The sequence below is a fragment of the Sorex fumeus genome, unplaced genomic scaffold, assembly GCF_029834395.1.
Source record: "Sorex fumeus unplaced genomic scaffold, SorFum_2.1 ptg000041l, whole genome shotgun sequence".
Taxonomy (NCBI): Eukaryota; Metazoa; Chordata; class Mammalia; order Eulipotyphla; family Soricidae; genus Sorex; species Sorex fumeus.
Genome location: NW_026606098.1, coordinates 7,301,748 through 7,313,753, shown reverse-complemented (window position 1 = coordinate 7,313,753; position 12,006 = coordinate 7,301,748). Strand labels below are relative to the sequence as shown.

The following is a 12,006-nucleotide window of genomic DNA, read 5'->3' as shown; positions in this document are numbered from 1 at the left end:
CCCAGCACTCTGCTCCCTGCTGGGGAAGCGTGTGTGGTGGGGGTGGGGGTGCGCTGAGGCCCCCACAACCTTAGACCCCATACACACCCACGGGAATCCAGGAGTGTCAGTGCCGGGCCACTGGGGGCTGGGGGGTTGCTGCAGTGCTCAGGCATCCGCTGAGCCGGGAGAAGGTTCTGGGGTGGGTGGGGGACCCCAGTGTGACCCGAGACACCCTCTACCTGCCTGCCTGGACCCACATGGGGCCGTGTGTGTGGGGGAGGGGGGCTATGGCCACCCTGGACCCCTCCCCTCCTGCAGCTGGCCTGGAGCCTGACGGAGCCAGACATTTGGCACCAAGCACATCGTGGGGGTGTGGGGCATCCCCAAAAGGGCACCATGGGTCGGAGGCTCATGGGTGAGCCCTGGGCTGTGTTCACTACAGAGCGTGTCACCTCCCCCCATGTTGGGACTCAGCTACCCCCACCCCCATGCTCTGGGTCCTGTGAATCTGGTATAGCAGGCAGTTTGGGGGTCACAGGATCAGGGCCCAACCTCCCCATTCAGGTGACAGAAACTTAGTTGGGGGGCGTGGGAGGGGCCACAGCCTGGTCGGTAGAATGCCCCTGGCAGGACATGACAGTAGGTCAGGGGCTGGGGGTGGTGGATGGGGGCCAGGAGTGCCAGTGCTAGCCGCACCCTCACCTCTTTGCACCCCTACAGCTGTGACCCTGTGGGCGGCCGGACAGGTGGGAGAAGCCTGCAGAGACCCCACTTCTGGGAGTGAGCCCCCAAGTGGAACTTCTCGGTTCTGTGGCTGGTGGGGAAGGGCGGGGCTTCGGGGCGCTGGCTCTGAGGCTGGTCACGGTGGCAAATGGGCCTCCTGCGGCTTTGACCGCAAATAAACAGGAGCTGTGGGGGCGGCAGCAGAGACCGGTTCCGTTCTGCTGTCCTGGTCCCTGCCTCGCTGAGCTCCCTGACTATCCTTCCCGCAAAGGCAAACCAGGTGACAGGCACCAGGAGCAGATGGGGTGCAGGGAGGGAAGGACCCCCAGCCCCTCTGTGGCCCAGGTCTACCTCTCCCTCCTGGGCCCCTCCTGGAGCCATCCAAGAGCTGACACAGGAAGTTTGGGGTCTTGGGGAGGGGAGCAATCAGCCATCACTGCACCAACCCTCTCAGGTGGGGGGGGGGGGCTGTGACGGGAAGACCCAGGGCTTTCAGGGATCCGGGCTGGACCTGGGAGACCAAAGTGGACAGGGCCGCCTATAAGGAACCCCCTTTCCCAAAGTTGCAAAAATAGAGCAGGGGGTGCTTGTGTAGATGCCCACATGCCCATGCCCACAGGTGCACACAATTCTCATTTTGGCACACACATGCACACAATGCCTGCGTCCTCACATGTATGCACACATGTGCATTTACAGGTACAACATACATATGTACATGGGCATGCATGCACGCATGAACAGACACGCATGCACATACACACACGGGCACACAAGCCTGTACACACAGGTGCCCGGGCTCCGGGGTGTGCCTGCAGCAGTGGCTGCGTGCGGGAGTGTGGGACGCCGCTCCTCCAGGCAGGCGCCCGTGGCCAGCTGCTACCATCAAGGGGAGAAGCCCGTGGCCATGCAGGCAGGTGCGGGGGGGGGGCTCCCGCAGCCCCCAGGCCTGAGGAAGGGGATCCTGCCCCATGCCTTGGGCACTCTGCACTGGCTGGTGGCTCTAGGTGCCTTTCCTCAGAGGCCCGGGGGTAACGCTTGGCCTGTGTCCTGGGCGGAGTCATGCATGACCCTGATTTCTACATTTCCTGAAGAACACATTCCTCCAGAAGCCCCCAAGAGCCTGAGTGATAGGACAGTAGGGGGGGACAGAAGTGGGGGGTGGGGGTCCTGCCTCAGGCATGACTAGCCCAATCCCATCCCCAGCACTATCGGGTGGTCCCCAGAGCCCTGCCAGGAGTGATTCCTGGGCACTCCCCCCAAAAAAGAAAGGGGCTGGGAAGCTCGGGGTCACGGTGCTAGCTGGCACACCCCCCAGCACCGCACTGGAGCCCCAAGCGCTCTCTGGAGAAACCCTTGAGCATAGGGCCAGGCAGCTGGGCACAGCCCCGCCAGTGAGATTCTGCGCCTCTGGCCAAGCTCTGAGCTGTGCGTCCTGCTGGCTGCTACAAAAGCCCTGACTTAAATTAAAAAAATATATAGTCATGTCAGGAGTGAGGGAAAAGGACTGATCTCTGGCCTCCCATGGCCCCCTGAGCTCCGCTGGGTGTGACCCCAAACTCTAAATAGATAAAATCTTGGTTTAAGGCAAGACGGGTAATGAAAGGCAAAGCAGATTAGAAACTGCATTTGCCACTTAAAAAAATACAGTGCCCACATCGCCAGTTCCACTAAAGCCTCAGACCTCCAAAAGGGGAGAAAGGTCTTGGGAGGACAGCCAGTTGGAAGCGACTTTCTCCAGCCCTGAAGGAAAGGAGGCAATTTATGGCCCAGGGAACAGACCTAAAATTGCCTTCCCTGTCTTAAAAGGCGGTGTAGAAATTTATAGAAAAGCCACAGGCCCCTCGCAGCTGTCAGCACAGCTGGTGCTGGGCAACCCATGGCCCACCCTGCCCCTTCCCACTCCCCTTCTGCCCCCTGACCCCATCCCCGGGAGCAATCCTTCCAAAGACACAACTTTTTTTTTTTTAATTAAAAAACAGCAAGTCTTATAAAAACAACAATCTGGAGCCGGTGGCATCACGGCATCCGGCCCGAATTTACAGTGATCCAGAATCTGTCACAGTGCCTATGTACATCGTCACGCTAGTGTAGACCCGGCCGGGGTGGGACGGCCACCCGGAGTCATTGCACCATAGAAAACAAGCCGCGGTCTGGGGCAGCCTGGTGGGCGCTGCCCCACCCCGCCCCGCCCCACCCCACGGGGTCTCCAGTCTCAGGTTGGGGCTGGGCCCGGTCCGCTGGGTCCAATAAATATCAGTCACAGTTTTGCGGGGGGGAGGGGGAGAGGGGGCCGAGCCCGGCGCGTGGGACCCGCCACGGCCGCGCGCGGGGGTGTGGGGCGTGGAGGGGGCTACATGTGGCGCTTCATGTGCAGAGCCAGGTGGTCGGAGCGCGAGAAGGCGCGGTCGCACAGGTGGCACTGGAACGGCCGGTGGCCCGTGTGCTTGCGGTAGTGGCGCGTGAGCTCGTCGGAGCGCGCGAACTTCCAACCGCAGCCGCTCCAGTTGCAGTGATACGGCTTCTCCCCTGTGGACGGGCGGGCGGGCAGCGCGGTCAGTCTCCCCCGGAACCCGCAGGCCCGCGATTCCGAGCCGGCCCCTCCCGCCCGCCTTAAATAAAGTTCCCGAGGGCGCTCCGGTTCCCCAGCCTCCCTGGGGCTGAATCCTCCCGCTCACGGCTCCAGAAGCGCGTGCGCCCCGTCCTGCCGCCGCCTGGGGAGCCCTGAGCGCGCCGCGTCCCAGCCCCGTGTGAGGTCCCGAGCGCGCCCCCGTCTCTCCTCCTCCCGGGGAGCCCTGAGCGCCCCCGCCCCTCTTCCCGTTCGGGGGTCCCGCGCGCGCCCGGTCCCGCCTCCCGGGAAGCCCTGAGCGCACCCCGCCTCTCCTCCCCTGCGGGGGTCCCGCGCGCGCCCCGTCCCTCCTCCCGGGAAGCCCTGAGCGCCCCCGCCTCTCCTCCCATGCGGGGGTCCCGCAAGCGCCCGGTCCCTCCTCCCAGGAAGCCTTGAGCGCACCCTCGCCTCTCCTCCCCTGCGGGGGTCTCGAGCGCGCCCCGTTTGTTCCTCCTCCCGGGAAGCCCTGAGCGCACCCGCCTCTCCTCCCCTGCGGGGGTCCCGGGCGCGCCCCGTCCCTCCTCCCGGGAGCCCTGAGCGCACCCGCCTGTCCTCCCCTGCGGGGGTCCCGCGCGCGCGCCCCGTCCCTCCCCCCGGGGAGCCCTGAGCGCCCCCGTCCCGCCTCCCCTCGGGGGGTCCCGCGCGCGCCACCCCTGCGCTCACCTGTGTGCGTGCGCAAGTGCGCCTTGAGGTGCGAGCTCTTGGTGTACGTCTTGCCGCAGCCCGCGTAGCTGCAGGTGTGCGTGGCCGTGCGCTTCCGCGGCCAGGAACGGCGGCCGCGCTTGGGCTTGGCGTCCAGCAGCTCGAGCGGCGACGACGGCGGCGTGAGTAGACCGCGGGCGGCGGGCGGCGCCAGACCCAAGGCGGCGGCGGCGGCGGCGGCCGCGTCGTCGAAGAGGCCGAAGGCGGCGGCGGGCGCGGGCGGCGCGAAGTGCAGGCCGGGGCCGGGCGGCGCGAAGCCGGAGCCTCCGAAGGGCGGCGGGAAGGGCGCTCGCGCGGCGGCGGCGGGCGCGGGCAGGCGCGCGGGGCCGTCGGGGCTGAGCGGCGGCGTGTCGCGCAGGCACCCGGGGCCCGGGCCGGGGCCAGCCTCGCGCTTGAGCGCGCGCGGGCCCCGCAGCAGGCCGGGCGCGCAGCCGTAGCCGCCGTCCGCCTCGGGGGGCTCAGCCTTCACCAGGCGTCCCGGCGGCGCCAGCAGGAAGCGGCCGTGCAGCGCGGGTCCCGGCGGGGGCGGGGGCGCGTCCAGCTCGGGCCGCAGCAGCGGGGCCCCCAGGCCGCCCGCGGGGGGCGCCGTAGGGCGGCGGCGCGCCGGGCTCGGGGTAGTAGAAGGCGGGCGGCGGGGGCGGCGGGGCGGCGGGGGCGGCGGCCGCGGGCTCGGTGCCCAGCCCGTCCAGCCCCATGGACAGGATGAAGTCCAGGACGCTGTTGAGGTCCTCGTCCGTGCCGCCGGCCTCGGGCTCTGCGCGCGGCCAGCGCTGCGGGCGACAGAGCGAGGGGGCGCGGGGGGTGAGCGCGGGTGCGGGGCGCGGCCCCGCCGCCTGCGTTCCACTGCCCCGCGGCCCGCGGTCTCCGCCCCGGCGCCCGCCGCCCGCGCCCCCTGCCGCCGCGCTCACCTCCTGCAGACCGCGCTCGCGGCACGGGCTGGCGAACGTGGAGAAGGACGGCAGGATGGGCTCGCTTAGCGCCATGGCCGGGCCGGGGCGCACGGGCGGGCGGGCGGGACGGTTATGCGGCGCGGCCCGCCCGGCCCGGCCTTATAGGCGCGGCGCGCGCGGGGGGCCGGGCCACGGCGGCGGCGGCGGAAACGCGTCCCGGATGGGGACGAGCTCGGGCGCAGCCTAAATTTAGCCGCGGTATATAAGCCGGCGGGCGGCGGCGGCCCGGCCACTGCGCCCGCCTGGATCCGCGGCCGCCGGGCCCCGCCGTCTCCCCGGCGACGCGTCAACATGGGCGCAAAACACCGTGTGACGCCCAGGGATCCCCGGGACTCCCGCCCGCGCCGCTCCTCCCGGAGCGCCCGGGACGGGGGCGGCATCCGGGAGGTCCCCAGAACCACGGAGGAGGCGTGGGGAGAGGGGACTCCCGTGGCCCGGCGCCCGCGGAACCCCGTGGAGGGAGAGGAGGAGCCCAGTGGCCAACGGGGCTCCCAAAACTTCGTGGAGGGGAGAGGGAACCACAGGGGGCCCCAGGACCGCAGGGGATTGGGAGAGGCACCCCAGTGGCTGAGGGTCCCAGGATGTCATTGACCAGGGGTGTCCCTAGATCAGTGCTGCATGGCGGAGGGGACCCCAGTGACCAGAGTGTGTGTGTGGGGGGGACACGTGGGTAAGTGTACATGGACGGCCCTGACTGCCCCCTCACTCGCTTCCTGGGGGTCCACAGGGACACCCCATACTCAGGATCCTGCTCCCCAGCTCCTCCAGTTGGGTTCACCTCCACCACAGATCAGTAAACTTGACTTTGTTTGGCTTTGGTTTGGGGCCACACCGCTGTGCCCACAGCTTCGGGGTCACTCCTGGGGCTCCAGCATCAGGCCCGGGTATCGGGGGTGAGGCGAGCACCCTCCTGTTGTCCGGGTCTTAGGGACAGCCATTGTCTCGTCCAGCTGTCATATCAGTCTGCAGAGGGACAGCGTCCCTGGCGCGTGGCCATGGGAAATGCCTGTGGGCGTGTCACCACAGGCCTGTCACTGCGGGATCCACAGGTGGCAGGTGGCATCTGAACCTGACGTCCGCGTTCATCCCTGGTGAGCATCTCCACGCGGCTCTAGGACGGCATGCGGCAACGGCTCTGTCCCTGTGTATGTAGGAGTGTCTTGGCCCTGGGGGGGCCTGCAAGTGTGAGCCTGGCATCAGTGCAGTGCCGAGCGCTTTGCAGGCAGAACTGGGTTCAGGCCCAGAGCACTGGGTCAGGAGCAGTGTCTGAGCAGCACTGTGGGCACCAAACCCCACAGAACCGAGATGAATCCACGGAGGCAGTGTCCGGCCCCTGCAAATAGGGCGTAGGTTTTCTTCTCGGGGTGTAGGTGCTCCTGGTGTGCACTGCGTGATGTCCCGGCCACTGGTTCAAGGCCCACAGCCCTCATGGCCCCGCAGGGTGTCTGGGAGCTTCTCCTGTGCCCCTGTGCCTTTGTTTTTGTTCTGGATGTTACTGATTTCTCCCAGCTCCCAGACCGTGGCATGTGAGGGACCCTGGCAGGCCCAGGAGGGCCTCATGGCCATGACCACCCCACTCCGAGTCCCCTCAGCATCACTACACAGCCGGGCCCCTGAGGCTGTCTGGCCACTTCTCAGTCTCTCAGGACCTGTGACTCGGTTGTCCCAGTTCTACCCCCTGATCCTGCGCCACTGACCCCTCACTGCCCCTCCCCACACTCCCCTGCTGGGCCGAGGATGGCTCTGGGCCCCAGGACAGTCTCAACCCCCTGGTCGGGTCACTGAACAGGGCTCCCGGCAGCTGCAGGACCTAGAGACTTGGGTGCCAGGACCAAGGTGGGACGGGCTGGACTTTTGGGTTTGCTTGTGAGCAAGTCAGGAGCAAGATCAAGTTCCTTCCAAGCTGCTGCCCACTCACCTGCTGGGCAGTCCCCACTGCCTTCTCCCGGACTTCCGTGGTTTTCTGTGAAAGGAGACAAGCATTGCCCGCACCCAGTCTCCTGAGCACTGCAGCCTGAGCACCCACGGTGTCATCAGGTGGCGGGTCCTGGTGCTGCTCGGCTGGGCCCTGTGGGAAAATGGCTCGGAGCAGGGGACCCTGAGGCCATGACGGACACCAACACCGGCTCTGGGGCCAGAGATAAGGCTCAGAGCACTGAGGCACCCCTGCTTCTCCAGGCATTGGAGGCAGGGCTAGAACCGCAGTCAGGTGTGCCCTGGAAACCAAACCCCTTTCTCTTTTTTGCCTGGAGGATCAGAGCTGTGACTGGTGGTGAGCCCTGGAAACCAAACCCTGAGGATGTCAGGTTCCAACGGATATTTATTTATTTATTATTTGTGGGTCACACCCGGTGATGCTCAGGGGTTACTTCTGACTCTGCATTCAGGAGTTACCCCTGGCGGTGCTCAGGGGACCATATGGATGCTGGGAATCGAACCCGGGTTGGCCGCGTGCAAGGCAAACGCCCTACCCGCTGTGCTATCACTCCAGCCCCTCCAACGGATATTTTATTTTTTTATTTTTGCTTTTTGGGTCACACCTGGCGATTCTCAGGGGTTCCTCCTGGTTCTGCACTCAGGAATTACTCCTGGCAGTGCTGGGAGGACCATATGGGATGCCGAGGATCGAACCCAGGTCGGCCGCGTGCAAGGCAAATGCCTTTCTGGCTGAAATGGGTATTCCGGCCCCTAATGGGTATTTTAAAATTAAGCTTAATTTGGGGGCACGAGTGGATTTCCACGGGGTCGAGCCCATGGGTCCTAAGTGAGTCGCGAAATCGCTCCACCCTGTGCCAGGGAGGGGGATGACGTGGTGTGAGGTCACACTTGCATACCCGGGTGCTGGACCTGGTTCCCCAGCGCCGCCCCCCATTGCGTCACCCGCATTATGTAAGCCGGGGCTGGGTTTCGGGAAACTCCCTGAGGCGTTTTGTTTGTTTCCCCCCATCCCCCGCGAGATATTTCCAGCATCTCAGAGACCTTGACCGCGCCATCCCGCATCGCCCCAGGAGCGCAGCATGAGCAAGCAACGCGGGAGGGGCGTTTCCTCCCCTGCTGGACGCCCCTTGTTTCCAGGGCGCGGGGTATCATGTGTCTTCGCGTGGTCCATGCGCGCGCCTGCGTTCCTGCAAGCTGCACGTGCATCTGACGTTCCCACGTGCCTGCACTGTGCGCATGCCTGCCTGCTCGCATGTGCGCGAGCTTGTGTGTGCCCCCAAACGGGGATGCCCTGGCGCTGAACATCCCGTGGGCCTTGGGGAGGCGCCTGCCTGGCACCGGACCCATCCCGGTTTCATCCCTGGCCCAGAGCGGGGAGGGAAGGCGGGTGCAAACAATACAGTAGGTTTGGTTCGGCCCCCAAACCCCGCGCTGTGAAGGGACGCCAAAGGCCAGGATGAGCTGAGCACCGACTGCATTGGCTCCCTGGTTGCACAAGGTCCCTGGCACTGCCAGGTGTACCCCAAACCCAAAAGAAAGAAGATAAATGTGTGTGGGGGACACACCCAGCTGTGCTCAGGGCCTGCTCCTTGTTCTGTGCTCAGGAGTGAACTGGGGGTGGTGGTGTTGGGGGTGTGCCCCTCCCCCCGCCCCACCCCCACTAGCCGGGTGCCTTCTCCCCTGTGATCTCTCTCCAGCCCCCCTTTTTCCTTTTCTTGGGGGACGGCCACCCCTCAAATCTAAGCTGTGTACCACCACTCATGTCACTCACAAGAAGGGGACCCTGCCCCAGACCCCCTGTGAGATGACTCCTGGGGGCTTCCTTCCCTCTCCGGGCCTGGGGAACTCTGGCACAGGCTGCCAGTCGCTGCCCCCAGCACACCCCCGCTTTCGTTTCTAAGGGGAGGAAGGAAGCTGGGGGGAGGAAGACCCAGCTTCGAGCCTGGGGGTCGTGCTGGGGGCTTCAGGCCACCTGCCGAGAGCATCAGGGTGCAGACAGGGCGGCCCAAGGAGGCCTCTGAAAGAAGGGAGACTGAGGCAGGGCGAGGCCTGGTCTGAATCTCAGCTCCCCACCAGCGCCAGGGCCTGCACTTGGCGGCTGCCTGTCCCACCTGCGGCGTGAGTGAGGCGAGGCCGGGCTTTATATACCCGGGTTATTTTTAACCCGCTTCCCTGAGGCCGGGGCTTCCTCTCGCCACCGCTCAGGAAACCCTGCTTGGCGCGTTTCCTGCTCACGCACGCTGGCGGGAGCGTGGAGAGCAGCAGGCGGGGGACTTCGGGTCCCGGGGCGCACGAGGGTCCTGGCACCCCTCACAGCCACAGGAGCCACTTGGGGGGGGGGCTGAAGCCCCCGCCCCTGCACTGGTCCCTGCCGGGTGCCTGGCACATGTCCAGGAGCAGCCGAGAGCCCCTCCCGTCCTACTGACTCGCTCCCCCTGTCCTGGTGCTTCTGGCCTCCGGGGCACCGGGGGCTGGGCATGCCTGGCACCAGGAGAGACCCTCAGCCCTCTGGAGCACTGCTGGGCCCCTGATACTGCGAACAGCTCCGAGACACAGAAGCGTCCATCCAGTTCTAGAACATTCTGTCCCAGTGAGCGTGCCCCACCCTGCCCCACACCCACAGCGCCCCTCGTTCCCCATCTGGACGTGTCCTCTCTGGGGTCCCACAGCGCGGCCACGCTGCACTCAGGACAGGCCCCAAACCAGATTGTTCCCAATCTGGTCTCTGCTTGTGGCCGCACAGCTATATTTGGGGACATCGAGACTGTTGGCCTCCGCCTCCTGCCACGAACAGCTCAGCTCTGAGCCCACTGGGGGCCCGGGCGGGGGGGGGGGCGCCCCGCGGGGAAGGCGATTACAGGCCACGGACAGGCCTGCGGTCACACACTTGCCCACACAGCGTCTTTGATTCCTGCTGGAGCCGGGGTGCTGACCCACGATGCAGGCAGCCACTCCCCCGCTGCTCCAGCCTACTGGGGGGGGGGGGCTAGAGCAGTAGGGGCCCCCAGGGGACACTGAGTCACCAGGTGACCCCCCCACAACCTGCGCAGAGGAACAGCAGGAGTTCTGGCCCACACAGTGCTCACAGCACAGTGCTCACAGCACAAACCTTTGGATCATGGCAGCGTGCATTTTCTTTCTTTCTTTCTTTTTTTTTTTTTTTTTTTTTTTTTTTTTGCTTTTTGGGTCACACCCAGCAATGCTCAGGGGTTACTCCTGGCTTTGCACTCAGGAATTACTCCTGGCTGTGCTTGGGGGACCATATGGAATATTGCGAACCCGGGACTGAACCTGGGTCGGCCACGTGTAAGGCAAACCCCCTACCCACTGTGCTATCGCTCTGGCCCGGCAGCGTGCATTTTCACAGCACACATGATCACTGTGATCACACGTGTTTAGCCTGCCCACACGGCAAAGTCTGGCAAACTCCCTGTGGTGTACCCAATATGCCAAATATCAGTAACAATGATGGGTCTCATTCTCCTAAAGAGCCTTGAATATAATCTCAGGGCTAGGATGAAGGAGACGTTACTGGGGCCTGCTCGAGGCAATCGACGATTAACAGGATGATTTGTGATGTGATTGCATGTTCCTGGAAGCTCACACATGTTCGGCGCTTGCCTCCCAGGGCCCAGGCACAACTGTGTGGAAGAGTAGGTGGGCCCAGAGTCCACTATCCACAGGGGCGCCCTGAGCACTGGGCCCTGAGGCCCAGAACACATGTCAGGGGCCGCGGCGGGCTGGAGTGAGGCTGGAGTCCACCTCTTGTCCCCTCCATGAACACTCAGCTGATTGCTCCTGCTCCAGAACTTTCTGCCGCCCCTGTTCTGGTCCCCCTTTAGGAAGCCCCACCGCCTAGCAGCCTGCGCCCCCTCCCCTGTGGCTGTGAGCCCCCAGCCCAGCAGGACAGGCTCTCGGTTGCTGCAGAGTGGGTGCAGGATGGCTCAGTGTTCACCTGTGTGGGTGGTGTTTGTACGTGCACACACATTGTGCGTGTGGGCCTGTACCTCCACGCTCATGTGGGTGCACCCGTCTGCATTTGCATACGTGTACATGTCATGTGCACATGTGTGCGTTGCTCATTGTCAGCCCACGGGAGGGACCACGAAGGACACGGGGCTGGGGGGTGGCGAGCCCTGGGGAGCTGTGACCTCGCACGGCTCTGTGCGGTCACCACGTGGGCAGGCTGTGGCTGTGGGCTCGGCTACAGCGGGGGTTCATCTAATGCCAGCACGGGCGCGTGGGGTGGGGCTCGGGGACCCTCTCCCCAGCACCGTCCCAGGAGCGGGCGCAGTGTGCAGCTCTGTTGGTGCAGCTGCTCTCTTCCTCAGATGCCAGACCCGCCCTCCAGAGAGGGAAGTGGAGCAAGAGGGAAATTGAGAAAGAGAAGGGGGGAGGCAGCGCTGTGGTGGGTGGGCAGCCGTGTCAGGGACGTGCCCTGCAGCCCAGGCTGTCCCCCCCCCCCTGGGAGGCATAGGGTGTCTCTGCAGTTGGGAGCTCCGTGCATGGGGTCAGTGTGTGGGATCGGGTCAGGGGCTTAATGCATGGGATTGGGGGCCGGGAGGCACCCAGAGGAGATGGTCTTGCTTGGCTGTGTCTGGGTTGGAGCTTTACCAGGCCCCCAGCTTGAGGCCATCTCCCTGGTCTCTAAAATGATGGTTTGTTTGCTCTGTGTTGGGCCACACCTGGCAGTGCTCAGGGCTGACTCCTGGCTCTGCACTCAGGGATCACTCCTGGCGGGCTCTGGGGGCCCTGTGGGGTGCCGGGGACCAACCTGAGTCAGCTGCGTGCCAGACCAAGCCCTCCCCCCGTGCTCTCTCTCTGTGCAGAGCTAATGTTCTGTGAGTTTCTCTCACAGGTAACCCGCTGAGGAGGCAGCTCAGAGTTCACACCTCGCGCGTCGAGGCCCCGTGCACAGCTGGGTCCCAGAGGACGGCCGCACTCTACGAACCACAGGGGAGCCCTTGGCAGTCCCTGGGGCTGTTCGGGTCCTTGGTGGCCATCCTGCTCACCCTGTCCAGGCAAAGGGGAAGTGGGGCCCCTGCACCCCCACATTTGCATCCGCTCCATCACAGAGATGCTCCAGGCCGTGCCCAGGGCCAC

General features: G+C 65.0%; 2 protein-coding genes across 3 annotated transcripts in view; both read right to left on the bottom strand.

Annotated features, from left to right (window-relative positions):
* Nucleotides 1–12,006, bottom strand: part of RAB8A (RAB8A, member RAS oncogene family) — a 127,102-nt gene that overhangs the window by 86,284 nt on the left and 28,812 nt on the right. The window lies entirely within an intron of this gene.
* KLF2 (KLF transcription factor 2) lies at nt 2,659–5,180 on the bottom strand. Its single transcript, XM_056119799.1, is given in 4 exon segments — nt 2,659–3,234; nt 3,977–4,595; nt 4,597–4,785; nt 4,924–5,180. Coding segments are annotated over 4 exon segments (1,059 nt in total). The 5' UTR covers nt 4,999–5,180; the 3' UTR covers nt 2,659–3,058.